At 40.2% G+C, this 27,340-nt stretch overlaps 1 protein-coding gene across 4 annotated transcripts in view; it reads right to left on the reverse strand.

Annotated features, from left to right (window-relative positions):
• The window catches only part of kcnip4a (potassium voltage-gated channel interacting protein 4a), a 147,895-nt gene extending 120,899 nt beyond the window's left edge, over nt 1-26,996 (reverse strand). Inside the window, exons 1-2 of one of the 4 annotated variants that reach the window (XM_040012230.1) lie at nt 11,739-15,111; nt 10,937-11,091 (exon numbers count right to left, since the gene is read on the reverse strand). In XM_040012230.1, coding sequence (XP_039868164.1) covers nt 10,937-11,075 — 139 coding nt within the window. In that variant the 5' untranslated portion in view covers nt 11,076-11,091; nt 11,739-15,111. Of the gene's footprint in view, nt 1-10,936; nt 11,092-11,738; nt 15,112-26,768 lie in introns of those variants that run through there. The other 3 variants (XM_040012229.1, XM_040012228.1, XM_040012234.1) reach the window with 3 other exon arrangements.
• Nucleotides 26,997-27,340: the final 344 nt, after the last annotated feature.

The following is a 27,340-nucleotide window of genomic DNA, read 5'->3' on the forward strand; positions in this document are numbered from 1 at the left end:
AGTTACTTAAGAAGGATAGGTCTTGTCCACTGGGAGCACTGACACTCCTCGTTTTCCCTCAAGTAAGAACAAATGGGACTGATGCCATTTGTGGAGCAGCAAACAAAGAGGTTGCCCTTAATCTGTGGCTGCAATGGTAACAAATTCTCAACCTTGTTAACTGTGAAAATAAGAAAAACCTAAAAGGGCCACAAAGATGAATTTCCTGATATTACCCCAGTCAGGGACTAATAAGAAACCAGCTCCCCATTGTAAAGCAAAAAATAGACTCTAGGGTTGACATAAAGGATAAAGTGAGCTTTATTTAGCAGTTACTCCTATTATGCCAGTAAAAGATCAATTTGAGGATCAATCAAGGCCCAGGGCATGTGCTGGTGCTTCAAAGGAAACTGACTTACTGTGCTAATTCAGGCTAAAAATATAACTGTATGACCCATGTAGGGCTCAGTGTTGTCTGGAAATAGTAATGCCACTGTAATTAACATGATGTTACCAAAACAATCATGTGTAATTTGCAAACATATCTAATATTACCAAAGCTGCACAGAAAATGAGGCTTATTTTTGTAGAAGCCCATAGATTTCAGAGTTGTGGGATAACAGGAGGAATCGCACATCATATTCACTCGCTGCAGATCCTACTGATGTGCATTTGGGAGATCTGAAGGAATCACATGGAGAGACAAACTCCTGGCGAAGTTCAAATCTGCTGCAGCAAAATACCCATTCACTCCTAAACAGTCAGACAGCATCATACTAAAGAAGACACAAACTCAAAATTATCAAAGAGGTTTGTGAAATTGGACGACTGTTCAAGTACAGAGTCTTTCCAGCACAGAGGAGTTTTTGGCTAGATGTGTAAAAGCTACTTTCTTAGAAGTGCTTTAGTTTCCTTCTTTTTCCTTCTACTGTGTGCATGTTAATTGGACATCAATTAAGATACTATATGATGTAAACATACCAGATTTTAGCAAAACTGTTGATTTACAGCCAAAGTCCCATAAAAGTCCCATAAAATTTTGCAATAACCAAAAAACATTCAGATCTGCATTAAAGCAAGCACAAATACAAGCATCACATCTTACAAATAAATAAAAAAAAATCATACATCATACAAACAAAGACTGCCAAGAATGGGAGATGTAACGCATCCACTCATAAGATCCAATATTCACTCACTTTTATTGATAGCGCTGTTTGTCTGAATGCGGCGGGCCTATGAGGCACCCTCTAGTGGTGGCCTTGGTCCTAATCCCAGGTTCAGTCTTTAGATTCATAACTTCATTTAAAGGAGGTGGGGAAACACTTATATAAAGAAAACAAGCATGCTTCCATGTATCTTTTTCTTCTTATGGTTGTCATGCACGGTCAGGTTTATCAGAAGGGCTGCAGGAGACTCAAGTCTGTTCCACAGATTTCTGCTTGTGTCTCAGAGGAATGTAAAAAGTAGCATTTCTCTGCCTTTTCTGACAGAGATTCCACCTTCAGCCATCTGTCTCTATCACTCCTCATGCACTGCCCTTATCCAGTCCTTCCAACATTTCTCCTGCTTAATTACTCTACCCTCCCTCCCCCCTTCTTCTTCTCCTCTACTGTCTCAGATCCACTTATTGCTGCTCAGAGATGTCCTTCTTGGTTAAAATAGTCACCAGTGCTATAAATTTGCTTTAATGATATCAATCACTTCTCATTAGTCTCGTGGGCTAAACTGCAGGATAGCAGCACACAAAGGAGCACTAACCCGAGAAACTGGGAGGGTATTCACATTGTGCCGATAATTGTTATTGCACAATTTGAACAGAGTTCTAATAAGTAAAAAACTCAACTACATAGGCAAGGCAAGGCAAGTTTATTTGTATAGCACAATTCAACAACAAGGTGATTCAAAGTGCTTTACAGAGACATTAGAAACAAAAACAAATAAAAAGCATGATTTAAAATTTAAAACATAGCCTTATTATTCAGTCAAATGCCAGTTAAAGAGCATGCCTATCATAAAAAACTGAAAAAAACAAAACAATAAAACCAAAATCATTTGGGGCCAGGCTATAAACAGACGCAACAGGAAGTGTGTTTTTGTTTCCGAAGTGTAACCTGCCTTCTTGCTCTATGACAGCTTATAACAGTCTCCAGCAACCCAAGCTTGATAAACAGCTGAGGAAATATAGCGATGGGTATTTGTATGAGACGTTGTCATAATTAATGCATGCATTCCTGCACTGTGTTGTCAGTTTGGCAGTAACTGAACGGTCCTCCCACATTCCCCCGAGGCATTCCTGAGGTATTTCATTTGTGAAAATAAAACGGAAAACCCAAACACCTCCGACCACACAACCTCCGGATGTATAAAAATGGGAACCTATGTGTCTTTTGGTGCTGCCCTGCTGACCCTAGAGGACTGTAACTCAACAAGTACCTGTAAACAAGCAGCTCACTCACACCCTGCCAACAACCTTGTTAAACTCCTCCCCTTGGCCAGACGTAGAGCTCTGCATCTGAAAACTACCAGACACAGGAGCAGTTTCCTTTCTTCATGCCATCAATGTCATAAATAGCTGAACAGGGAAAATACCAAAGCAACTCCTATTTGCATAACCACTTGTGCTACTACAACTCCATGTACTTCCTGCATTGTTACAGTCCTTTGTTACAATGATTTTATGAAGCTCAGAATTACTTTAAAACAACTGTACACAAAACATTCTAACATCCAGACCTGAACATACCAAACTACAGTTGGCCAGAGATGCTTATCCTTCATCATGAACATTAAATACAAAACACCTTATTAGACACGTCTCTGGGGGAAACATGACTGAACTTGCGCGCTCTTTCAGGCCTGCGTCTGAACCTCTGCCTGTAACTTGGATGGCATCTGACACATGCGGGGCAGATAAATTAGACCATGACAGGGACAGGTGCGTTAATGTCGAGTGGCACAGACACAAGAAAGTCATTTCTGCCCAGCAGCAGCCAAACGCTTACGAGGCTTCACTGTGCTGGGTATCAATCAGCAGGGACTATTTATAGAGGGCCCAGGCCGCTGCTAGAATACAAACACTTGACTGAAGTAGGTTACCATGAAAAAGGGCTGTATCACCAGCAGACATGTAGAGAAAGGAGGACGTATGAGGAAAAGACTGGAGCCAGGTTAAGGATAAGTTAGAAGCTGATGATTAATTACACTTCCAACAAACTTCTCCTCCAGTATTTTTGCAGTCTATAACTAGATTTGAAACTTTAAAGTCTCTGCTTTCTGCTCTACTTAAAGAAATATAGAGTTATTTGAAGAGCCATTGCTGTTGATTATTATTTCAAGTAATCTTTTTTAGAAAATATATTTGGAAAAAAAAAAACACTCTAAAGACATTTAGTCCACATGGCCAAAAATCACGCATGTAGATATGGTCAAAAAAACCTGCTGAAGTTCAAAGTGAGCATCAGAATGGGAGGCAAAACTGATTTAAGTGACTTTGAAAATAGAAACTGGTGATCTGCAGGGATTTTCAGAGAATGGTCATAAAAAGACAAAATATCCAGTGAGCGGCAGTTCTCTGGTAAAAATGCCTAGTTGATGCCCGAGGTCAGAGGCCTAAAGTGCTCTGAGCTGATAAGCGGGCCGCAGTAACTCAAATAACACAGAAGAGCATCTCTGAATGCAAAACATGTTGATCCTTGAAGCAGATGGGACTACAGCAGCAGAAGACCGCACTGGAAATGAGGCTACCATTCACACAGGTTCACCCAAATCAAAGACTGGAAAATACATTGCCTGGTCTGCTGAGACTCGATTTCTGCAGCAACATTCAGATGGCAGAGTCACAATTTGGTATAAACAATGTGAGCATGGATGCATCCTGCCTTGTATAAACAGTTCATGCTGATGGTGGTTATTTAGCAAAGATCATTTAAACACCACAGCCTACCTGAGTATTATTGCTGTACGTGTCCATCCTTTTATAACCACAGTGTGCCTATCTTCTCATGACTGCTTCCAGTAGGATAACACACCAGGCCACAAAGCTCAAATCATCTCAAACTGGTTCTTGAACATGACAATAAGTTCAATAAGTTCAATGCACTCAGATGACCTAGTTGTATATAGTAGGTTATCATGAGAAGGGCTGTGTCACGCCGAGAGCAGCTCTGGAATTTGGTAGAGCTGTGTGATGCTGTCCTGTCAATATGGACCAAAACCTCAGAGGAATGTTTCCAGCACCTTGGTGAAACTAAGCCACGTTAAGATATTTCTGAAGGGAAACTTAATGAGGAAACTCTGAAGTGCTTTTTTAAAGGTCAACAGTGAATTCAAATCCCAGTAAAGATTTTCAGGCTACAATAACAATAAGAAAAGACTGCCGAGTCATAATAAATGATAATAAATCAATGGGTTTTGACTCCAAAAGTACTTTTAAGCAATAAATGACTAAACCATTTAACCAATTGCCAAAATCATCTGTTCTTAGAAGCAGCGCTTAGCCTCACAGATATTTGCCCTCAGAAAATCAAACACTTCAAGTCTGTGAAAAAACACCTGCATGTGGCAAGAAATGCATCTTTAATGATGTGTAGAAAGAGCTCCTTGTATAGCCTGGACAAAAGGACCCAGCTTGGTTACATATATGACTGGTGCACAGTCACGTCTCCAACCAGCCAGCATCTCAGTTAGCTGTAAGTGGAGAGGGAGTGCCACTGTCTGTCAACAGGCTACTTTAAGGTGTTATACAAACAAAATGGTTCACTGGGGTCGCCTATTCTCTGACTAATCCCTGGCTGTTAGCTGCTAATCCCTGTTTATCATGGGTGCGGGTCATGGCCAAGACTGAGAAACAGACTGACAGGCTCTGACAGACTGACAGTGGAAGAAAGTGCTTCTTGAATCATGTATGCTTTGGCTAACACAAGCAACAAACAACAATTTTTTTCTTCCATTTAACTGTTTGTCTGTTGTATATTGATTGCTTGTGTAGTGTAGAGTGCCAGTGGGGGAAAATACAGTTAAGTCAAATACTTATGTTCCTTTTCACATTTTCCAAAGCTGTCCAGTGGGCCAGATTGGAGTATCTTTTGGCCTGATCCTGGGCCGTGGACCTTATGCTTGAGAAACCTGCTTTAAAGGATCTCTCTCTAGCACTGAAACAAACATTTAATACAGACAAACACACACACACACCCGGGAGCATAATGCACAAAACATTTTGTCCAGCTGAATGAGCCCAGCCTGCTACTACACCTGCAGCTCTGCTAGTGAAATATAAACTAGATTACAAGCATGCAGAGGCTGCAGTTCTGCAAATTCACCATCGTCATCTCTGGGGCCATTTGTTGTAAACGGCGTGTAGCACCTTCTCTTTGGCTGCCACCAGCACTAGCCGGCACGATGAATAAGATTAATGTCAGGGAAAGGCATCACTGTGGGATCCCGTCCACTCTTTCTCCAGCAGTGTTTTTCACAATATATGAATCAAATGAAAGACAACAGTAGGACATGTCAGCATCGCAGCCAGCCAGCGGTCTCTAGGCAATCGCTCTTTTCCCCCTGTCCTCTGAACTGAGAGGCTGCACGCTGCCTCAGCTACCTCTCTAATCCATCATTGCCTTTTTCCATTTCCACCTCAGTTCTACAGAGGCCCGCACTCTTGACCAAGAGGGAAAACAGATTGAAATGGAAACAGAGTTGCTTTATCGAAAGCAGACGTTTGGCCTGAAGCTACAGGCAAAAACTGTGATTTATCATTCGATAAAATGGGCAGAATTAGGCTCATTTGCTTAATGATATCTAACATGTTCTCCACAATACAGCAACACGGAGACTGGCATTATATCTCAAGGTTTAAGGTTCGTTTAAGACACTGCATCTAATCCCCAACTGTTGGACGTGGGATCAAATTCTCAGAAATTAATTTCACATTAGAGAGGAGAAGCGGTGGGATTTGAACAAGACAATAAAACGAAAAGGTGGTAATTCATCTGAACGTGTGTGGAATTTTTAAAAGAAGTTCATAACCACCGACTTGGCCAAAGCAAAAGCAAATTAATTTGGCTATTTCTGTCCTCTCTGAAGGACGTGACCCAGAAATGCAGCCTTCAAGGTGGTGAGGATCTGCTCTTTGTGCCACAGCATGCACACAGTTATATATTAGCCAGGGAAATATATTTAAAAAAATGCAGTGACAGTTAACATATTATGATATCTGCTAAAAAGACCTGGAAGGAAATAATTCAAACAGCTCTCCATCGTCTCCACTCAAGCAATATCTGCCACTGATGAACACTGAAATGGTTAATTCTCAGTGTCATGGATTTTCAAGCAGTCATATTCTGATTTCCTTCCTCAATATTGTGCTGTAATAGGAAAAAGCTGCATCCCAGCTACACTGAGTGCATTTGGGGCCACTGAATTACTGCTGCAGTGCAGACATTCTGTGGATTTATGACAGTCTCAGTACCTGAGAGCGATTCTGACACGATTTCGGAGCAGTCTTATCTCGTAGGGTTGTTTTACTTTGTTTTCTTGCCTTTGAAAATTATGGTTTTGTTGTCATGGCCACACTTTTACATGTACATCGATGGAGTTAAAGCCAAGCATGATAAAACTGGGCAGATGGCTGCAGTTCCAGATTCCTACGGGTACCTACTGCACCTTTTATCTTGGTGGGATGTTTTTTACTGCAGTCTGTCTCCGCAGATCAGCTAAATTTCTGCATTTTGTTTGCTCAAAGTAGACAATAAGCTCTATTTTCATTACTGAGAAACAAATCTGTCATCTTTGCTCCTTTTAGTCCTCCTATTTGTGGTGGCAGTACATTTTAAACACATACTCTAATCCCATACTTATGTAATATCATCCTAACCCAACTAAATGACTCACTTAAATCTCCAGATCCAATAATATTCTCACAGCACTGCAGCTAAAGATCTCTGAATGCAGCAAACTGTTACAACAGCTCGGACATCTATTTAGTCAGTAGCTTGCTGCCCTCTGCTGGCAGCAAAGAACAGGTGCAATTCTGATTACCACAAGTGTCCAACAAGGAAAAGTATGAGAATTTCTACAGGTTCAATGCAAAAAACCGGCATCAATGGAAATTTCAAGTTCCACTTAATGCACATTTGTCACATGAGGTAAATCTAACAATTCTACATATTGCAGCTTAAAACAGGAGAGTGATGTGCACAGGTCCAGCACATTCAGAGTACACTCCAACCACGCACAGGTTGGCAACATTTTGGGGCATGCAGCACAGCATGCTATTTCCCTATAAAGCAACTGACCCATTTCAGTGCGTCACATAGACAGCGGGGATTTGTAAAGAGCTCGCTTGTAGCAGACGTCTGTCCCGGAGACACAACATGGGGGCTTGTGTATTTCTAGAAACAACCGCTTTATTGAGCGTGTTCATTTTCCCTCAGACTGCCTGAAAATCCAGAGGGTACCATTGCCACCTGGCAGGTTTATGGTGTGATCATCAGCATGCTGAGAGGTTATTCTGGGTAACACGGGGGGATAATGTTGTTAGTTCGAGATGCCAGCTAATGAGAAGAACACCTACAAGAAGAACATGTGCTAAGAGAGGCTCAAAATCCAAAACAACTGTTGTTAAATCTCTGTTACCTGGTGACTCATAAATCTGTTTTTATGTGTGCATTAAAAAAGCAAGAAAAAAATGGGAAAAAAGAAGGAAAATTCATTTCTGCTAGGCTATTATAAAAAGTCATTATGTGTCTTTGTGTCATACACTCCACAGCTTTTTAAAAACTTACAGTGGCCTGAAAATACAGCCCACACTCAGGGACAGCAGCGCCTTTTCAGCAAAAATATGAGCAGCGATTGCAATGAAAGTGTAATTCTTATGTGGCCAACAGAAACACCTGGGTCCTGGTGTGGCTCCAGCTGTGTTTGTCAGCTCGCGTGTTATTAGATAGATTCAAAAGTTAACTGTAAGGTAAAGCAGGAGAAAGAAACCACAGTGATTATGAGATGTAGAAACTGCACCTGCCCCACTGGCTGCAATCTAATCAATACAACTACAAAGAAAAAACACTCTTTTTATGACAAAAGGTGAAATTTCACTGTTGCTTCTGTGATTCCTGAGGAAAAAAACCAAAACAAAAACAGCTGTTTTATAGACCTTCTGTTATTGTTTTACCCCTGCAGAAAAATGTTTACTGCAGATGCCATTTAGGAGTCCCTGCTGGGATATTCATGACTGTTTAATAGCATGCTAAATCACACCCAAACACAACCCATTTATCTTAACAACTGGCAAATCATACAAGTGCAGGAGACCACCTGTCTATTACCAAATGCTTTAACGGCAACGCTTGTCATGTCAATGAAATATAGTGCAATCACGGGAACTTCAGAAGTGTAAAAGTAAATGAGAAACAGATAAGATTATAAAAAAGCCACATCAATGTGCCTGCATACTGGTGCTAAAAGCGCACAAAGGAAAAATAGATTTACATGTTATTAATAAAAATATCTCCAAATATCAGCGAGCAAAACATAAAAAGCAGAATAAAAGACGCCATGATGGATCACCAAAAACATTTCTTGTAACTAGGTCAGTAAAAAATCGATCATACAAAAGTTTGTATGCAGATAAAACTAAAGCCAGAGCAAAAATGCAACACAGCAAGGATCACATGTGGTGGCTAAATGTATGCTCTGCTGCAACTGGCCTTTACAAAAAGACAGCTCAGTGTTTTTTCTCTGCACTTTAGTTTCAGTTTCAGTGGCAAAAAACAAAAACAACTGTAGCTATGAATCCAGTTGTGCATATATGGCTGTAGTAAATATGCTTGACCTGAGAAGTAATCAAGAGAGGGCTCGACTGTGACTTGCGGTGTTCAAATCATAAATCCTGGCGTCTCTATTAGAGGTGGGAATCGCCAGACACCCCATGAAACAATATTATCACAATATTTTTTTACATTTTGCAATAAGCATGAGTATAGCTTTAACATATACTGGAATTTATCACCTTTTTTTAACTGCAAATTATGTCCTCAAAGTTAAACTTCATCAGTATCTGTTTTATCCAGTAAGATAAAATTATCTCACTTCAATTAAGTGTTTTTGTTGTTGTTGCAAAATGAGCCTGTCTAAGAGTCTAAGAGTGTGTAAGAGTGTCAGTCTGATAGTAGTCTGCGATTGAATGGGGTCAAGTTGGCAATTACATGCAGTCTGTTTCAGATAATACAATATTACTATTGATAAATCAACAAAAATCACATATCTGTTGCTGCATACATAGACAGATTTTTACATTTAATAGAAACTGTCAGCAACGTTCCTGTTCTATAGGAATGTAACCAGAACACAGCAGCTAATTGAGTCGAGTCTCCTCAAGTTGTGCTCATTGACAAAGGCTCTTTCAGACTCGTGTGTCTGCACTTATAAATTAGACAGCAATATTTGCAAACCTATGAGATTTTCTCTGATAGTGATTGCAGCCAGTCCAAGTCCGACTGCAGCTGCTTGCAAAAAGGTTGCCTCCTATCAGGCGACCTCTTGTTTAAAGTATTCCCATTATTTTAATTTATCTAGTAAGATATTGATATTTGGTTTCTCTGCAACGATACGATATCTCCACACAAAACTTTGTAATAAGTTGAGAGGTTAATGGATCAGATCCACAAGGCTTTACAACGTTTTGCTCCAGTTCTTCTTTTCAAAGCTCAATTTAACAGTACATTCAGTGAGTGTATAGGGTTACTGTTAAATCTAATCACATAAGTGAAATCAGCCTTATTATACATTTTCCAGTTCTTTAGTTGCTCACATTGTACAACAATGTTCTCTAGTAGAAACTGATATTTCCTTGACCTCCCAGTTACGGTAAAAACTTTGGGAATCGGAAGTAACTCATAATACGGGACAATCACAGTAAGTTGCCCATGGTAACAATGGGATAGTATAGAGATTTTGCACTACTCAGCCAACTATATCAGATGTTAGCCTGTTGATAATTTACATCTACATATGAGGAAATTACATTGTACAGATTAAAATTCTGTAATTTTCCTTTGTAATGCTGAAATCTGAATGCAATCCTGAATAAAACTGTTTCTGTATATTGCTCCTGTGGTCACTAAAAACTTTCATGGAAAAATACTTGATTAGTTAGTAGCTGCACCTTTAAAGCAATAAACACAAGTAGAATAAATTCTACTGAATTCATACTGCCCATACATAATAAAGTCCATCTTATTCTTCTAGAGGTGGGAATCACCAAACACACATATTCAAATTTTTAACATTTTTCAAAATGCTTAGAATTACAGTAACAAATACTGCAATTTATCACCTTTTTTAAGTTATGTCCTACAAAGTTAAACTTAGTCAGTATCTTTAAAAATAAACTTATTTCCTTTTAGTTGTGTTTTTTTTTTTCCCCGCTGCAAAATGAGACTGCCATCAATGTTGCCATAAGTCAGAGTCACTCTCCTATCAGTCTGCTATCAGTCTGCAACTGAATGGAGTCAAGTTTGCAATTACATGCAATCTGTTTCTGATAATACAGCAATAACCTCTGATAAATCGTCAAAAATGACACATATGCTGCTGTCTACGTAGACAGATGACAGACTGATGACAACATGTTGGCAATCTGTCTGCATTTATTAATTAGAGACCAACTATTTGCAAACCTCTGAGAGTGATTGCAGTCAGTCCGAGTCAGTCTGCAACTGTTTGCAGAAAGTTTGCTTCTTATCTGGGGAGATAAGTGCTCTTATTTGTAGTATTCTGAAAGTGTTTTAATTTATTTAATTTTTGAAATATTGCTATTTTGTGTCCCTGTATCAATACGACATTGCCCAACAAAATATCGTATTACTAAGCAATATCGATTTTTTCCCCACCCTTATTATTCACTGAATGGGAATTGATTCCTGATCTTTCCAAACTTACAAATCTGTGCTTTTTGTACCTTGAGGGTTTGGCGAGGCCCAGGTGATGATGCGCCGCACCAGGCAGCAGTTGAGCAGGACTTTCCTGGAGAAGCCGTAGTCTTTGCGGAAATGCTGCAGGTCGCCCCTCATCTGGTTTGTCTTACTTGGCGTAAACATGGTTGGAGACTCGCTACTGTGAAATACAGCGTGCAGTTATTTGCAAGGACAACGACCAACAACTACAAGCACTTTCATAACCCTAAATGCACGGCATTATGAGAGTGCAGTAAACATAATTCGACTGCATATTAAAAACAAGAGACGCTGGTCTTCATTGCCTCCGGTAAAGATTCAAACATGAATAGCTGCAGCCACTACACCATGCAACGCAAACTGTCACAAAGCAACACACCTGAATAGATATGCTAATTTGGAATCTCTTTTTGCCCCCAGTTATGCGCAGCTATAATGATATGCGAGACATTTCCACATGCCCTTTTTCAGTAGCCAAAAAAAGCTCGTCTCATATCCTTTGAGCTGTGGGTTCAAGAAGATAGGAAATTTGTCCACCTATTGTGGCTAAAAGTAAATAAACTGAGCAGATTGTCTGAGCATTAAGCACCTGCAATGACAGTTTGCCTTTGCCGCTACACTATGACTACAATTCCCCTCAAGGTCCCATTTCAAGAGCGAAACTTTCAGACATCAACAGATCACAGGTCATTCAGCTACTCTAACCGCAAGGTCTGTTTTAAGGTTGGATGTCATTCATTGCACAGAAAATAGGGGTGCACTGCGCAGACTAACTGCTATCAATTGTTCCTTTGGGCATCATCTTACCTTCCAGGCTAAAACTCGATGTGGCTGCTCTCTCCGGTTCCTCAGTCTGCAAGTGATCCTCAGGTTTCACACAAGCACTTTCCCTTTCCTGAGCTGATCAACAGAGTGTGAAAGGAAGGAGGAGGAGAAAGAAGCGGCGAGCGAGGACCGCTCAGTGAAGAAGACCCAGTGAATGAATAGCAGGGGAAGAGAGAGAGAGAGAGAGAGAGAGATGGAGGGAGGGAGGTAGAGAGAAAATGCTCCATAGCAATCTGGCTTTTACTTCAAGTTTGGACCAAGTATGTGCAGGTTTATTCAAGAAGAAGAGGAAAAGAGTCCAAGCTGCAGGTAGCTGTTTGCAGTGGACCCTCTTTGATCATCCTACCTCTTCCTCTTCAAACACATGAAAGCTGTGATACACACACACACACACACACACACACACACACACACAACCTCATCTATACAAAGTGCACAAAGTGCAGAAAGTCATGAGTTTCACTTGAATGTCAACCAGTTACTTTAAGAATTAAAGTTAGCACCAAAGGAAAAGTCCTGCAGTCACCAAAACTGTTCAGACAATTTTTTAAAAATCTTAACCTTGTGACAACCTTTGTGCAAGAGAGTGCCACTATGTACCTGCTAAGACCTTCTCCGAGGAACATAAATGCTAGAGACAAAAGTTATAGCGTTTCATTAAGCACTACACAGTTCAATTATCAGTTGGACCACCTCAGCTATACTGACTCCTGTTGCCATGATGATGTCACTACTATGATATGTTTTTCCTACTGCAGGTTCAGCATCAGCTGTACTGACACTTTACTGATCAATTGCCACACAGACAGAGTTGATAATCAACATAAGCTGAGCTGATAATAACTGAACAGATGATAGCAGCAGGATAAATAAAATCATATCAATATCCCTCGTTATTTATGTCTGCATCTTGCATGACTGGGACACAATCTGGTTCTTCATAAAGAACCAGATTGCTAAAATCAGTGTTGCCAGGACCAAATCTTGCAATGGTGACACACACAGCATTCAGAGGTGAAAACGATACCAGCTCTGCTATCACAGCTAAGGATGCAAGTAACTTTTAAACCCCATAAAAAACTTGCTAAACCTGCATGTTTGTACTCAAGTGTTTAAGCATCATTACACAAACTTTCCCCAGACAACCATGGATTTATTACCAGGATCTCAGAATGCAGAATTTTGTCAGCACTCAACATACACCTTGTGTTTATCTTACAACAGACTCTAAATGTCACTCATTTCTGTGACTCATATGCTAATCATTTTGGCCATTTTCCAAATGAGCTTAAGTTTACATTTAAATGCACATAATATTAATTTCTGCATAGTGATATATGGTTGTGCTTACAGGGAGACAGCAATGCTTAATCTAATTGCTTCCCCTGAGATGTTCGAGACATATTTTGTACCTGAGGAGACAGAGGGGGGCCCGGGACAGAGAACTGGGAAAGGAGCCACGCTCTCCCAGCAGGCCGAGACGCGCCGATGATTGAAATGAGAGAACAGATTGGTCGCTGTGTTGCGGCATGTTATGCATGCATGGATATACATTCTGTGGGAGCACTTGTTAGGTGAGCACATTCTGAGGGACGTCCAAATCCTGAGGGAGAAGGCTTGAAAGGTTTGTCCCTATACTGAATAATTTATATTCAAGGAGCTATTGATATTCAACACTGCCTTAGTTGAGTATGAGTCAACTCCAAGAGCAGGCATGGTTGAATTTTTGTATCGTCATGTTTCAAATTGAGACATAATGAGACACAAATATAGAAAAAACAGTAGACTAATACACTGCTCCGTAACCATCCAGAGGAGCTATGCAATGTCCAGATTCCAGCAATAATCTGCGAGATTTTACTCAATTACAAGTCTTCAGCTGTTCTTCTACGTTATGAAAAATATTTTGTCTGTCTGATTGTGGCACACCCATTCAGTGCAGCACATAAATCACAGCCAAGCAAAAAGAATACAAATGTGCGTGTAAGTGGAAGATGGGTGGAGTACTGCTCCTACCTCATCCTCTCAGTTATGATTATCTGTCCTGCTCCCGCCACCCCGTGAAAAAAACTGAAATACAATCCAAATGCATTAGCTGCTGAATGCCTTTAAGGTACTACGTGGTTTTGTAGGAGATATAAGAGAGTCTGTGAATGCCTTAAATCTTTATTGTTCCTTGATTACAGACACACATCGGTAATGTCAGAAGCAATTTGTGGTAATGTATTATAAAAAATCAATTCAGAGAGCAGCTCAAGTGGAGTGGATTTAGCGTTACACCATATGTGTGTGTGTGTGTTTGACACCTAGGCTTTATCATCTAAGCTTGTCACTAACTGCAGCCTGCAGGATGTTTTGGAAGACTAAGCCTTGCCCAGTTTTGCACAAAAAAACACATTAGATACTGTTTTTATTATAAGCAGAATAAGCAGTAACTTTAAGTGTATGTTTATCCATTTGTTTTCCTTCTCAAAGACCAGACAGTGAGACATGTACTTGCCCAACTAGCCAACAGAAATGACCGTGTGTCTACATGTTCTGTGGCCCTCATTATTAAGTTGAGCAGACTAAAAAAACGCCTGACTCAAAACTCAGGAGTCGATCCATTTTCACAGAGTTTGCACTGCTTGCGAATATTTTACCTCAGTATTCTGCAGTCTGGCAGCCAAAATCGAAACAATACTTTTGCTACAGATTAACAAAGTCATAATTATCCCTGATTTTAGTTCATAAATCTCTAACGATTTGGAAACTGCCACACCGGCTTTCTTGTTCTTGTTAGACAGGAAAGTACAGAGAGGTGGCTGAAGGCAGGAAGTTGTCTGATTGGTGGCTTTTACACACCATCTACTTCAGACCCAGCTTTGTAACTTCACGTAGTCTGCCACTTCATGGTTAAGTTGCTGTGGTTTCCAAACACTTCCACTTTGCAATAATCCCACTCACAGCTAATCGTTGAATATCTTTGAGAGAAGAAATTTCACGAACTGACTTGTTCTAACAGTACCACACTCAAATTCAGTGAGCTCTTTAGAAGCATTCATGACAATCTGTGAAGGCAGACTGCATGAATTACAGAAAATTACATGCTACATGATATAATAATTTATCTACCAAAAATTAACCCAAAATGCTTCAGCAGTAAGTGAAAAACTAAGAGCACCCTTACGTCTTTCCCAGGAATTAATAGGTTAAGTAGCAGCCAGGCGCTAATAATCATATACACTCCAATAACTGATCATCAGTAAGTGTAAGCACTTCTAAAAAAGCAGAAGTTTTGGTAGTTTCCTGGTGTCTATAATAGGGCTGCCACGATTAGTCGACTAGTCACGATTATGTCGACGACTGATTTAATAGTCGACGCCTCGTTTGAAGCTTTGTAAGATCACAAAAGACGCAGGTAGTAGGATTTAAGAGTGTAATAACGGACTGAAACAGAAGATGGCAGCACTGCATGTACAAGGATGCCAGCTGCCGTTAAACCCCGAAGAAGAAGAAGCTGTGTCCCAGAATTCATAGCGCAGCCCAGCTCAGTTTCCAACAATGGCGGCAGCTAGTTAGTTTTAATATTACTCTTATTATTCTTTCTGGGTCACAAAATAAACGTTGAACATATTTTCAGGCGAGAATGTAGCTGTGTAAACCTCAAATATCTGCTCGGTTTATCAGGACACCACATATTTTCAAAAGCGCTCCGACGTTTTCGGAGACGTCTGTTACCCACTAGCTCGATAGCTAGCCGGGGGCAAGGCTCACTAGAGCCGGCAAACCGTTTTCAAACCCACCGCCGTCTTTCGATACTCAGATTAAACATGATATATAAGTCACTTAGATAACTTAAAAATGTTATTGTTTGGCTTTTTTTTTAGTATTTTATTTGTTCCTGAGTAAATCGGTTTGGCTGAGATTAAAGTTATAGTTTTTACACAGCTGAATAAACGTCAAGCAGACAACTGATTATCAGAAGTGTGAGATGCTCAAGAATTTACTCCGGTGTCCTGTTAGATTATAGATAGCAAGGAGTTTATTAAACTTCACCGAAACAATCTGCAAATTTCATTACAATTTAATAAACTATCATCTTGTCTTTATTTTTAGTTAGCACATACCTTGAACACTTAAAGCTGTAAGCTAATGATAGTTATATAAGAGCAGATGCTGCTGGTGCAATAAGCTGTATGTTTTACGTCCAATGGATGCATGATCTGATTAGTTGACTAATCGCAAAAATAATCGGTGACTAGTCGACTATCAAAATAATCGTTTGTGGCAGCCCTAGTCTATAAACACAAGGAGGAAAGAAATCATCACAAGCTTAGACAATCAATTGTTGTTTTCCATCTACTTTAAGTCCATCATTCTGCAGTGAGAAAGTTTCTTCCCCTCACATTCAAGACAGCCGTCAATCTTCCCAGAGTCCCAGAAAATTCACTCCAGCGTCAGGCCATGCAATGCTCACAGACTGAAAAAACCCAAGAGTTACATCTCTGTTAAATGTTAACAGAGCGGCACTTATTTGGAAGGATTGTCCGGAGAAAACCAACTCTCCCTAAAAACAACATGACGGCACAGCTTAGGTTTGAAAAAGTTGAAAAAGTTGCATTTGAACAAACCACAAGACTTCTAGAACAATCTCCACCGAGCTGGAGATCTCTGACCACAATGCACAGCACCACGCCAGTTAGTAGATGCACATGTGGTATCAAACTCCTGCGTCGTTCTCACGTTATCGCAACCCCATCACCATTTTACAGCTGAGGGGTAAAACCTCAATTTGAAAGACTGTGACACACCTGGTACTAAAAATTGTTAAGTTAACAAGGTAAAAGCAAAAGAGGTCTATGGCTTTATTACACAGCTACTCCTCCTCAAAATTCAACATTCTGGCAGTTACACGTGTTTCTGTTCTCTGTGTTCTGCTTCACCATGTTCAGTTTGAAATAATGGACACATTAAAGCACCAAGTCTCATCTTAGGCTCATCTTCCTCTAATTGTTTCTGGCAGATGTTTTAACACGCAAAACAGCTCACCCATGAGCTGATGGGGTGATGGGATTTAACAAGGAACGATAAAGACACTCTATTTTTGCATCAGGCACTATTTTCTGTGAGTCATTTAAAAATGAAATTTTGTTCTTTAGTAAAAAAAACAGTTTAGTTCAAATTAAAATCCCCTTACTTTTCATTGTAGAGTTGTCTGTGTTTCTGTAACTACTGCAAAACAAAAGCTCACTTTGGGTAAACAGGTAGAACTTCCTACACCTTTATGTGAGGTTTTAAGAGGGAATCTTGCTTTTTAAGTCCAAATGTTGCAGGTGACTTTGGAAAAGCTAAAGACTTACTAAAAACCCTGCTCGGTGTGAAATGATCGAAGACACACATCGGAGGAAAAAAGGAGTCATTTGAACCAAGCCCAACATTATCATAAAACCTTGCAAGGATAATGCAACACCCCATTACAGAAGCCGTTACCCAAATGGAAACACTATCCAACAATATGAGCAACATATTATTAAATCTTTTATTTTCTTGAATGTTCCCCACCACAGTACTAAACACTGTCCACTAATTGTCTTCACTGCTCAAGTAAGTGTAAATGCTCCAGGTTAGGGCAGATGAGTGAAGTTGATTTAACATAGACTATAGCCAACGTTAAATCTATGCTATAAGTTTTACCAAATCTGCCTGTTTGTCTCATATTAAGGTTCTGAGAATGGGTGAAAGCCAAAGTCTGTTTGTTGTTGGGAATTTTTTAAGTTTGTCCTTTCAACACCTTTTGGCTACATTTTTTTCCCTGCAGTACTCCTGATGCAAGTGAACTACTGCTTATTAGCTGGTTAGGCGAGTCTGTATATATGAATATGCTACAATTACTCTCTAAGGACGTTGCCATACCTATAATTTGTTTACTCTGGTCTGAATCGGTTGATGAGTTTGGAAACTTTTCCCCACGGTTTGCTTTGTTTTCACACATAGAGAGATTTATTTCAAACCAATAGTGAAAACATTACATTGTAGGATTTCAAAAATTTATTGAATTATTGCCTCATCCATGCCCACACAAGGTAAAACTTTAAAAGCATACAAACACATACACAGAGACACACACACACACATACACAAAACAGCTGCAGCCACTGCAGGAACTCTGTAAAAAATGCTGTCACAGGTTGGAGCCATAAACCAGGGAGCTCATTATTCTCTGGTGCAATAGCTTGAAATGAGCTGCTACCTCCTTTGCCATCTTCCAAGCCGTTCCAATGTCATGGTGGTCAGAACCCCTGTAGCTCAGTGTTACCGTGTTGGCTGGTAGTCACAGTGAGACACACTGAGCAGAGTGCTTCGAGGCTGGATGACTTTCTGCCTCCCTTCAGCACGCATAGACACATACATTTTGTCTTCCCAATTTTTCACACACCGACCATGACCTTGTCCTCCAAAGTGGCAGCTAAAATTAGCACAATGCAAGTGGGAAACAGCCCTGTGGATTAAAGAAACTGCAATGCAGTACTTAAAGATGCGAGCCACACTGAAGGCTGTCACATCTACTTTCTTGCTTGTTCTGAAACCCGAGAGCTCCATAATGGTATCTTTGCGGAAACAGCTGTTGTTAACTTATTTACTTAAGCTGACCTGAAACTGATCCAATCACTTCTTGAACCATGGCTGTGTAATCTGATCAGAGGTAAGGTGAAGACTACAAGAACCAAAGATCGGTGTCAGATGGGGGAAAAAAAGCAAACGTTGAAGCAAGGGAAGCTTTTTTTCCTGGTTCGGTAAGAGTCTCCGGTTACTCCAGAATGCAGCTGGTTTATTCACATGAACCTTCAGCAGCTTTGGCTGCAAAGGCTAATTGAAAGGTCACATAAGATAATGAAAAAAGGGTTGACATACCCACCTAACAAGCTTGCTGATACAATTATCTGTCAATCACAGCATTTTCTCATTATTATGTTTCAATTACATACCCGCACTATTATGCAACTGTTGTGTAATTAGGTGTTGAGCACTTTTATACACTGGGTAATTGACAAAGCTCTTAGGAGAGGGCCCCTCAGCGTAATGAAAATGAATGGGGCGAACAGTCCATCGGCTCACATTTGCCTGATCTCTCTCACTCTTGCTCGCTCTTTCATCGGTAAATGAACTGCAGCGAGATGTCCCACATAGTTTAAAAACAATGAAAAAAATCAAACGAGAAAAATCGGAGAAAATCAACACACAACACGCAGTGCCAAGAAAAAGCTATAGACACACATCTTTGAATATGCACACTTTCAAACAGGCACCCACAAACACACCCCCAGAGATACGCCTCAAACCTTTCACCACCGCCCTGCCCTCTGTGGGTGTGTGCAGTTTCCTCTGTCAAAGTGTTGGAATGCCTCCATAAATTATTCAGCCGCAGCGCCTGCTATCTGAAGATAACAGAGAGTCTTTATCGGTCAGCGTGTACAGAGACACTGCGCTGGTGACTATACAAGCACCCAGAGGGATTTGGGGCACGTTCTGTGTAAGGATGCGTGTCACTGTGGCAGTCAAGCATATAAAAGAATATAGCCTATCTGCAGGTTTATGTAGTAAGGTCACTTTCATTGTCTCCAGGGATGCGCTTGATTTTCAGCTCATCAAACAAGGAGCAATTTGTTTGCCACTGCACAACGAATGTTCTCTTATCAGGATAGTTGCCTGTCATCTATACTTGTTTTATGGATTAGCACAATGGCGGTAGTTGCAGCTCCCAAAATGTGGAACAATTTGCCTTTGCACACTAAACAGGGCTCTTCTCTGTCTGTTTAAAATTGGCCTCTGACACCGTGGGAGATGTCGATTTTATTTATTTTATTTTATCACTTGTATTTTTTAAAAATTGCGCAGCTTTTGTACAATGTACAGCACTTTGGTCCATTGTGGATTTTTTTCCATGCTTTACAAACAAAGCTGGTATGATATTGCAGTTAGCAAAAAAACTAACAATGAGTACATTCACTGACTAATGATACTAAAAAATAAGTCATAGAGTTGGTTTATTTTATTTTTTCTGCACCAAACTCTGCATAAAATCAACTGATAAGAAAAAAATAAAAATATTTTAGCAAAAATACTACAGATTCACTCTTTCCAGTGTCATCTAATTTTTATTTTTCCTTTCTGTGGTAATAATGAATTCTATAATGATGCTCAAAATGACACAAAGCTACTTACATTTGTAGGCTGTGGGTAATTTAGAAGGTTATTTCTCACTATTCACTAATATTTCATAAGGATGCCGGAAAAAACTTCCCAAAGGAGGGAAGCACAACAAACAAACAGTTAGAGAGAAGTAAGATGCATCCGTCCATCCATCCATCCATTTTCTTATTGCTTATCCAATTAAGGGGTGGTGGGGGAGCTGCACAGTACAGCCTGGACAGGCTGCCAATCCATCAAAGAAAGATAGAAAAGAAAAAAAAATGCACTTGTATTTTGGACAACAGTTGAGGCTTAGTTCACAAGCTGCTCTTAAACGTGATTAACAATTAACTGGCAGAATAATCAATACCTAAATCACTTAGTAGCTCCAGCATTAAAAGCAGCTTTATGCCTAAGTGTGGCAACCTAAACCCAGTCTGTTTGTTTTTCAAAGTACGATAAGCAAGTCAATAGTATCTGCCAGGCATGCCCACACTAGACTTTAGCACAATTATTTCATACCGTCATCTTGACTTATGGGCACCTTTTCTCTGAATGGCCACTAGGTGTCATCCTTGCACACTGCATGGATGCTGCAACTACCATACAGCTGGCCAATTCTTTCCATCACTTTCAAGGTTGAGTGTTGGTTGACAGAAAGCTGCAAAAGATCTACTAATAATCACTTAAACAAATAATGATAAGCCCATTAGCAGTCATTGTCATTCCATGCAGAGTGCTGCAGTCTATTCTCAGTTCCATCCTAATTATCAAGATGGACCCAGGCTGGCATATGGCACATATCAGTATGCTTTGCATGTCATAATCTCCCACTGGAATGACAGATATGTTTAGTATTTTGCTGTTGTGAGAGTCTATATTAAGTGCTGGCAATACCCTGTAGGACATGGACTTTTGAAGAAACTAAATCCCAGAATAGAGCCCCCCTACTCCCCTCCCTATTGGGATGAGAAGAAAGACAGACGGACCCTCCAGTTGGCCACTCATGCCGGGCCTGCCTCCACATATGGCCTGTATGATGTTCAGCCCTGACACCATTTCATCAAGGAGTCTTTGGAAAAACTTGTTCTCCCAGACATACGGCGGATCCTTTAAGGGGTATTTTTATGATTTGCTTTTATTTTCAGTGTCTCGTAGTGGAGAGTAATGTTGGGGGCGTGAGATACAACACATTTCACCAACTGAAAATGAACTTAGAAGCACATAGTGATGGACTGTTTCTGTGTTTCTTGTGTAATAATTCAGTGGTAAATATAAATCGACACTCATTTACGCAGATATGATTTAAAGTGCTCGGAAATCTTGCCGTAAGGAACAAAGATACATCAGCTGATATTAGTCATTTGCTAATATATCAGCATCAGCATTTACAGCGGCCGATAAATGAACATTTTTTTAAATTTAGAAGAAAAGAAGAGACAAGGGAAACGCCTTTAACCACATTGTGTGTGCTGCAACTTCCCTGTTGGCAACCTTTGTTTGGGCAGAACATAAATGAGTAATCCACAACTCCATGTGACAAGAAAATTATTTAAATTCACAAAATCAGTATCTTGTAATCCTATATCAGTCAGGCGCTATTATGGGATCACAGCAAAATGATTTCTGGACAAAATACAGGATTTTCTTTCTTTCTTTGTTTGCTTGCTGGTTGTTATAAGAAAGGTCCTGGGATCAGCAATGTAAACTATGAAATACATTATTATAAAAAGTCACCTTGCACCTATACAAACAACAGTTTCATTTATAAAAAAAGAGGTTTCCAAAGCAGTCCGAAAGTTTAATTGGAAAGGTAAAAGGTGACCATGGTTTCTTTTTTCCCTAGGAATGCAGTTCTTCCGCAGTGTGACCTTGGCACTAACAAACAAAGGCACGTTTGCAAGCTGAGGCCAAGCATTTCCCACCCAGTTGGAACCGGCTGTTTGGCGCACTATCCAAAGAAGTCCAATAGAATGAATGCGCGGCATAAACAAGCCTGTGGGTGGACACATAAACACAAAACACAGTCTAATTCTTTCAGCTTCCAGCAGTCATATACAAGCACCTTATGTTCAGTAACCCACAGAAATGGTACAGCGACCCTCCTTCGGCATGCCAGTCAGTCGCACTATGTGGGTTCACACTTCACTGTGTTGTGTTGCCTCTCCTTTTCCGAACCCTGCATTCTCACCACACCCTCTTTTCTTTTTGACTTTTCCTTCCCTCATTCTTGTCTGGCCTGTGTCCCAAGGCAGATGGTCCATGCAAGCAGATGCTCCCCACCCAGTCCATGTGAAGGAAAAACAAAGCCTGGATGCAAAGCAAACAAAATCTGCTTGAGGGTACCCATGAGATAAGGAGGGAGGTTCATTGTACAATTAATCCTAGATGTAACCGCGGGTCTCCTTTTTATCGACAGGTAGAGAGGACACACGCAGGTGATTACAAAAACGAAACCTATCGACAACAAAGCCTTCTTTTGCCGTGATGATGATAAGTACACTTAACTCCACAGCAGTTGGTATGCCTCCGACTGTTTAACAAGTCAAACTGTCCAATTATGAATCTATTTACATAATTAATATAAAACCTGACAAACAGATCCAAAATTCTGATGATCCCCACTGCCAAATGATGGCAGATTTATCACGGTGAAGAGGCACAAAGCTAGAGCGAGCAAAGTCACACAATTACATCTGCAATTTTTCCTGATTAAAAAAAGCCCAAACACCTGCAGATGCTTCCAGGAACGTGTCTCGAAGCTGCCACTTAAAAACATTACGTGTTTAATTCTGAATCTCATTAATTGGCCTTTAAATAGTTTTATTTGCATAATCTCCACGTCACACTTTGAGATCATCAAGGACAATGTAAATTGGTCTAATAACAAATCAAACAACTGGTGGTTTGAGGTAACAAATAGAAGAAAAAAACAGAAGAGACTTTTATGTGATCCTTTACTGCATACTGTCAAAACACTCCTGTGAAATGCTGAATCATTCCGCCCTGCTGTCTGACAGATTTGGAGCAGTTTCCTCTTCAATCTGTACCTTTGCTTCACTGTGATCTCAGGACCCCTGACTGCCAGATGCTTGGAAAGTACACACATGCACACAACATGTGGTCAGTTCTCAACTCCATAAGTGCTCAAAGCTGAAGTCTGAACACACACACACACACACAACTATCTGTATGTATTATTAGTGTTACAGAGCCAATAAAGTGGAAGTAAAAATACAGCAGATCAAGCTGATGTTCAGTCAGTAAAACGTACCTAAGCAGTAATAATTTTCCTCTCATTTTTATAGCATAAACATTTTGAATACAGCACTTAAGTGTTTTAAAAAAAACATCAACTTAAACATTACCTGACCAATTCCTGACTAACTGCTAACCTCAGTGCGATTTATAAAGTTGCCCACATGTAGACCAAAATTGTGAATGACAACAGGGGTGTGCTGTCACTATAGTCATGACTTGTTACATCTGCTGACTAACAAAGGTCTTACAAATGTGTTAGCTGATGCATGACGTAGGTAAAATGCAAGTTTAATCAAATGCAAATCAGAGTAAACGAAGCATTGATTCAACACTTTTGTGGTACTGCTTTACTGCTAATATGAAAAGACGGCGTTTAGAAAAACTCCACAGTGCACTCCCAAAGGTTTAGGTGCAAGAGAAGGAGCTGGCCGTGGTGCTGAAAGCAACTCAGTCAGAACAATACGCCTCGCGGGGCTGCGCTTCATATACCGCCGTTTTTTGAAACTCTGGGAATCTGCACTAAAGGAGAGAAATGTCTAGGGGAGCCGTTGGCAGGCACCGACAGAAGTTGTAATGGTGATCTGAGAGAGCTCCGAGGCACTGATGCAAAGAATCACTGCACCAAGGAAGCAGCTCTTGGGAGGATCAACTCATGGCTGGGCGGTGTAGCATATTTATGGCTGATTGTTATATTTTAAGATTTCCCTGGGGCACCACCATAATGTGGTATCCCATTGGGATTTTAAAAAAAAGTAGTGATGGCTTTAGTGACTGGAGTTGAGGGAAAGGGAAGAGCTGAGGAAAAATAAGCGCCATAGGGGACAGAATGTGGATTCTCTCTGTGACAGTCAAGTGATTTCTGATGCAAGCTTGTAGCAAATGTCTACATGTTTCAGCCCCTTCCAGTCCCTCCCACACACACAGACTGACCTTATAGTTCTAATTAAATCTAAATTGCCTTAAATACCAAGCAAAAGGGTCAGAAGTGGCGACTACAGTAAATCAGAGAGGCTTAGAGTCAGCTGCTAAGGCAAGCTAACTATAGTCAGATTCAAACTCCCACAGGCCTCATTAACTTAAGATAAAAAACATATCCTGCAAAGGTTTATGGTACACCTGATACAGCCTCTCCTACACCCTCAGGTCTCTGTTAGTGTCTGTGGCACAGGGAGCACATGCAAACTCCTCAAAGAATGGCCCCAGATGGCAGATTCAAACAAAGGACAGCAAAAAATGCTAATCGCTCCACAGTCTCATGTCCCTGTGTTGGTGTCGTTCCTGGATCATCATAATTAACGTTGGTGCAGGTTCAACATTACAAGCGGCTGATCACAGTATTGTGATGTCATAGTTTTGCAACGTAGAAACACCAACTCCAAAACCATAACCCCGTAACCCCAATTACATCCCCCAACCCCAACCCTAATCCTAATGCCACTTAGTGCACATTGGTAGGGTTTTTTCTACATCACAAATCTATGACATGATAACAGTCTGGTCTCTGCAGTGGTGAACCTGGATCAACAATAATTATGATCAAGGAACAACACCAACACGGGGGATATCACACACACCCTAACCACCTCACACCCACACTAAGCAAGCAAGTCATCAATTGCTAGGGGAGTCTCGGACATGGCACTCTATTAATAGCCAAACCTCAGCCACACAAACCACAACAATCAAAGTTTAAACATAAACCATAACTGAAAAAAAAAAAGATTACAGTATTATGTAATTTTTAAGCTAAAGATTCAACCTTAAACAGTCCTGAGTCTTTGAGCACAGTCCTGATGAATACTTGGAAAAAAAATCATAAATATATTATGACTGAAAAGTATATAGGCAAAGAAAATGACTAGCACAATAAGGTATCTCATTTAAATGAGATTTAAAATATCCTTCAATCACATAACATAAAGCATAATGTGTTTACATTCCAATGCAGCCAACAGACCGTTTTCACAGCAGCCATTTTTGGCAATAAGGTAAACACAGGTGTTACTAATGATGTTACCGAAGGCACTGTTCTGTTTAGCTACAGAGCCCTAATCAATGTGATTACTTACACCTGTGCTCAGCTATTATTTCATGTCAAAATGGCTGCTATGAAAAAGCTCTTTATACTGTAACTGCAACAGAAGACAACTGGGACCTGCCACAGTCTTCACTTTCACCAGCCTGATTGTCACAGTGCTTTTGTTAAAAGACAACATGACCTCATTAGTTGTTCTAAGTTTTACTCCTCGCTAGTGGTTGTTTAAGCAGCTACATACAGTATTGTTTCCCCACTCTATACACCCCTCCCGCTATGGGCTAATACCTGAAAATCTAAACCTCCGGATCGCAGTACAGCGTTTGCTGGACAAGCGTTACGCTCCTCAGCAGCTCAAATCTGTTTAAAACCTTAAAGGTATGACTCACGTCTTTAACAAAAGGATAATTAGGAGTCAATTAGGCGTGCAAACAAATATTAACCCGTGTCAGGAATGATGAGAAGTTAACTGCTCCTTTTGGCTCTAAGAGAGGCAGTGAACGGCCTAAGGGGAAACCTACGGACTATAACTGAGTGATCATTATTCTGGATGCCAGCCAAGTACTGTGCAGGAGAGAGGTGGAGGAACCCAGGAGAGGGTTTGTGCTACTGAATCCATTATGGTCTTTTTTTATGGCTACATAAATTCTATTGCCACAAGTTTTGAGTATGCACAGTGTAGGGTACAGCTGCAGATTAAAAAAAAAAAAAAAAGCCTATCACAAACAACTTAAAGTCAAAGAAGGAAAACCACAGGTGTCTTAATGAAGACTGGATTCTGTTTAGGTGAGGTCCTGCTAAACGATATGCTGATTCACTGTCACTGTCATCAGTTTTCTACGATTCTCCATTAATGAATAATGACAAATGTAATATAATTATTGAAAAATATAAACATAAATATTTTTTTTAAAGGAAGTGACGTATTTTGTGACATTTTAACGACCAATTGCCAAATAACTAATAATTTAAATCTAGGTGAAACTGCACAGTAAAAACATGCAATGACAAACTAATGAAAGCTGTCAAAGAAATGGTCACCCAAACAATATCTGTCTTTCAAAAGAAGGCAAAAGTCCTGGCATGGCTCTGGTTACAAACAACGAAAAATATGCTAAGCATTAAAAAACATGCAAGCTAAAAAATTAGCATGGGAGTAATTTAATGTTGCCTTTGAAAACATATTAACCGAGAACCCACTGCACTACTAATATTAGTCACTTCATTGTAACTTTTCCCCTTGACAGTGCATTTGGTCTTATCTTTAGCCCAAAAAAGCTCTAAAGTTGTGGTTTTTTTTTACCAAAGTAAGACGTCCGCTTTGCCTAATTAAAGAGTATCCCTGTGTCCTCCACCTGTAATAACAGCTTTAAGGCACGCTGTAAAAGGTATTTTCACCAGGAAGCGAGGCAACATTAAATTTCCACTCTTCCGCTTGGCTTCTTTTTGCATATATATTTTCCACACGAGAGACCGAGCAAAAGACACCTTATAAATCACTCTGTTATCGGCGCACGAGCCAAAACATGCCATCACTGTCCTACCAGTTGAAGAAACAGCGGCGTCCACGCGGGCGGATACGGTCTCCACTCTTTTTGCGTCCATTGTTTCTTCCCAAAGATGGAGTTTTTTTTATTAATATTATTGTTGTTGATCACAGGAGCTCGTCCTCGCTGACTTGTACGCGGCTGGGTCTACTTGCGTGCTTCTCATTCAACTCCCAAGTTTCGCTGTGTGTGTGAGAGGCGTTCAGCGCTGGGTGGATGCTCGTGCACAGTTGTTTGGCGGGAACGAGCTTAGGTGGGTGGTAAGTGATGATGGTGATGGTATATAGGGAGCTCTGTTTGTTAGTCAGGGGTTTCATTTCTAATCTAACTTATTTAACAATTTCCAGTTTAACAAATTTTTTAAAAAAAAAGTTTATTTTTACCTTTTTTAATCGCAAATCGCAGAGTTTCTGGAAGGTTAATCGATTAATTCCAGTTATTTACTGGACATATTCACGGATTCATCTTTATACAAGCAGTGTTAGCCACTGCAGATACAATCAATCTGTGTCTCTAAGGCATTATATAACTACCTGAGTAGGGGATCCAGTTCCCCCTTTTCTGGGAAA

This window comes from Simochromis diagramma, unplaced genomic scaffold, assembly GCF_900408965.1.
Source record: "Simochromis diagramma unplaced genomic scaffold, fSimDia1.1 OVJJ01000604.1, whole genome shotgun sequence".
Lineage (NCBI taxonomy): Eukaryota > Metazoa > Chordata > Actinopteri > Cichliformes > Cichlidae > Simochromis > Simochromis diagramma.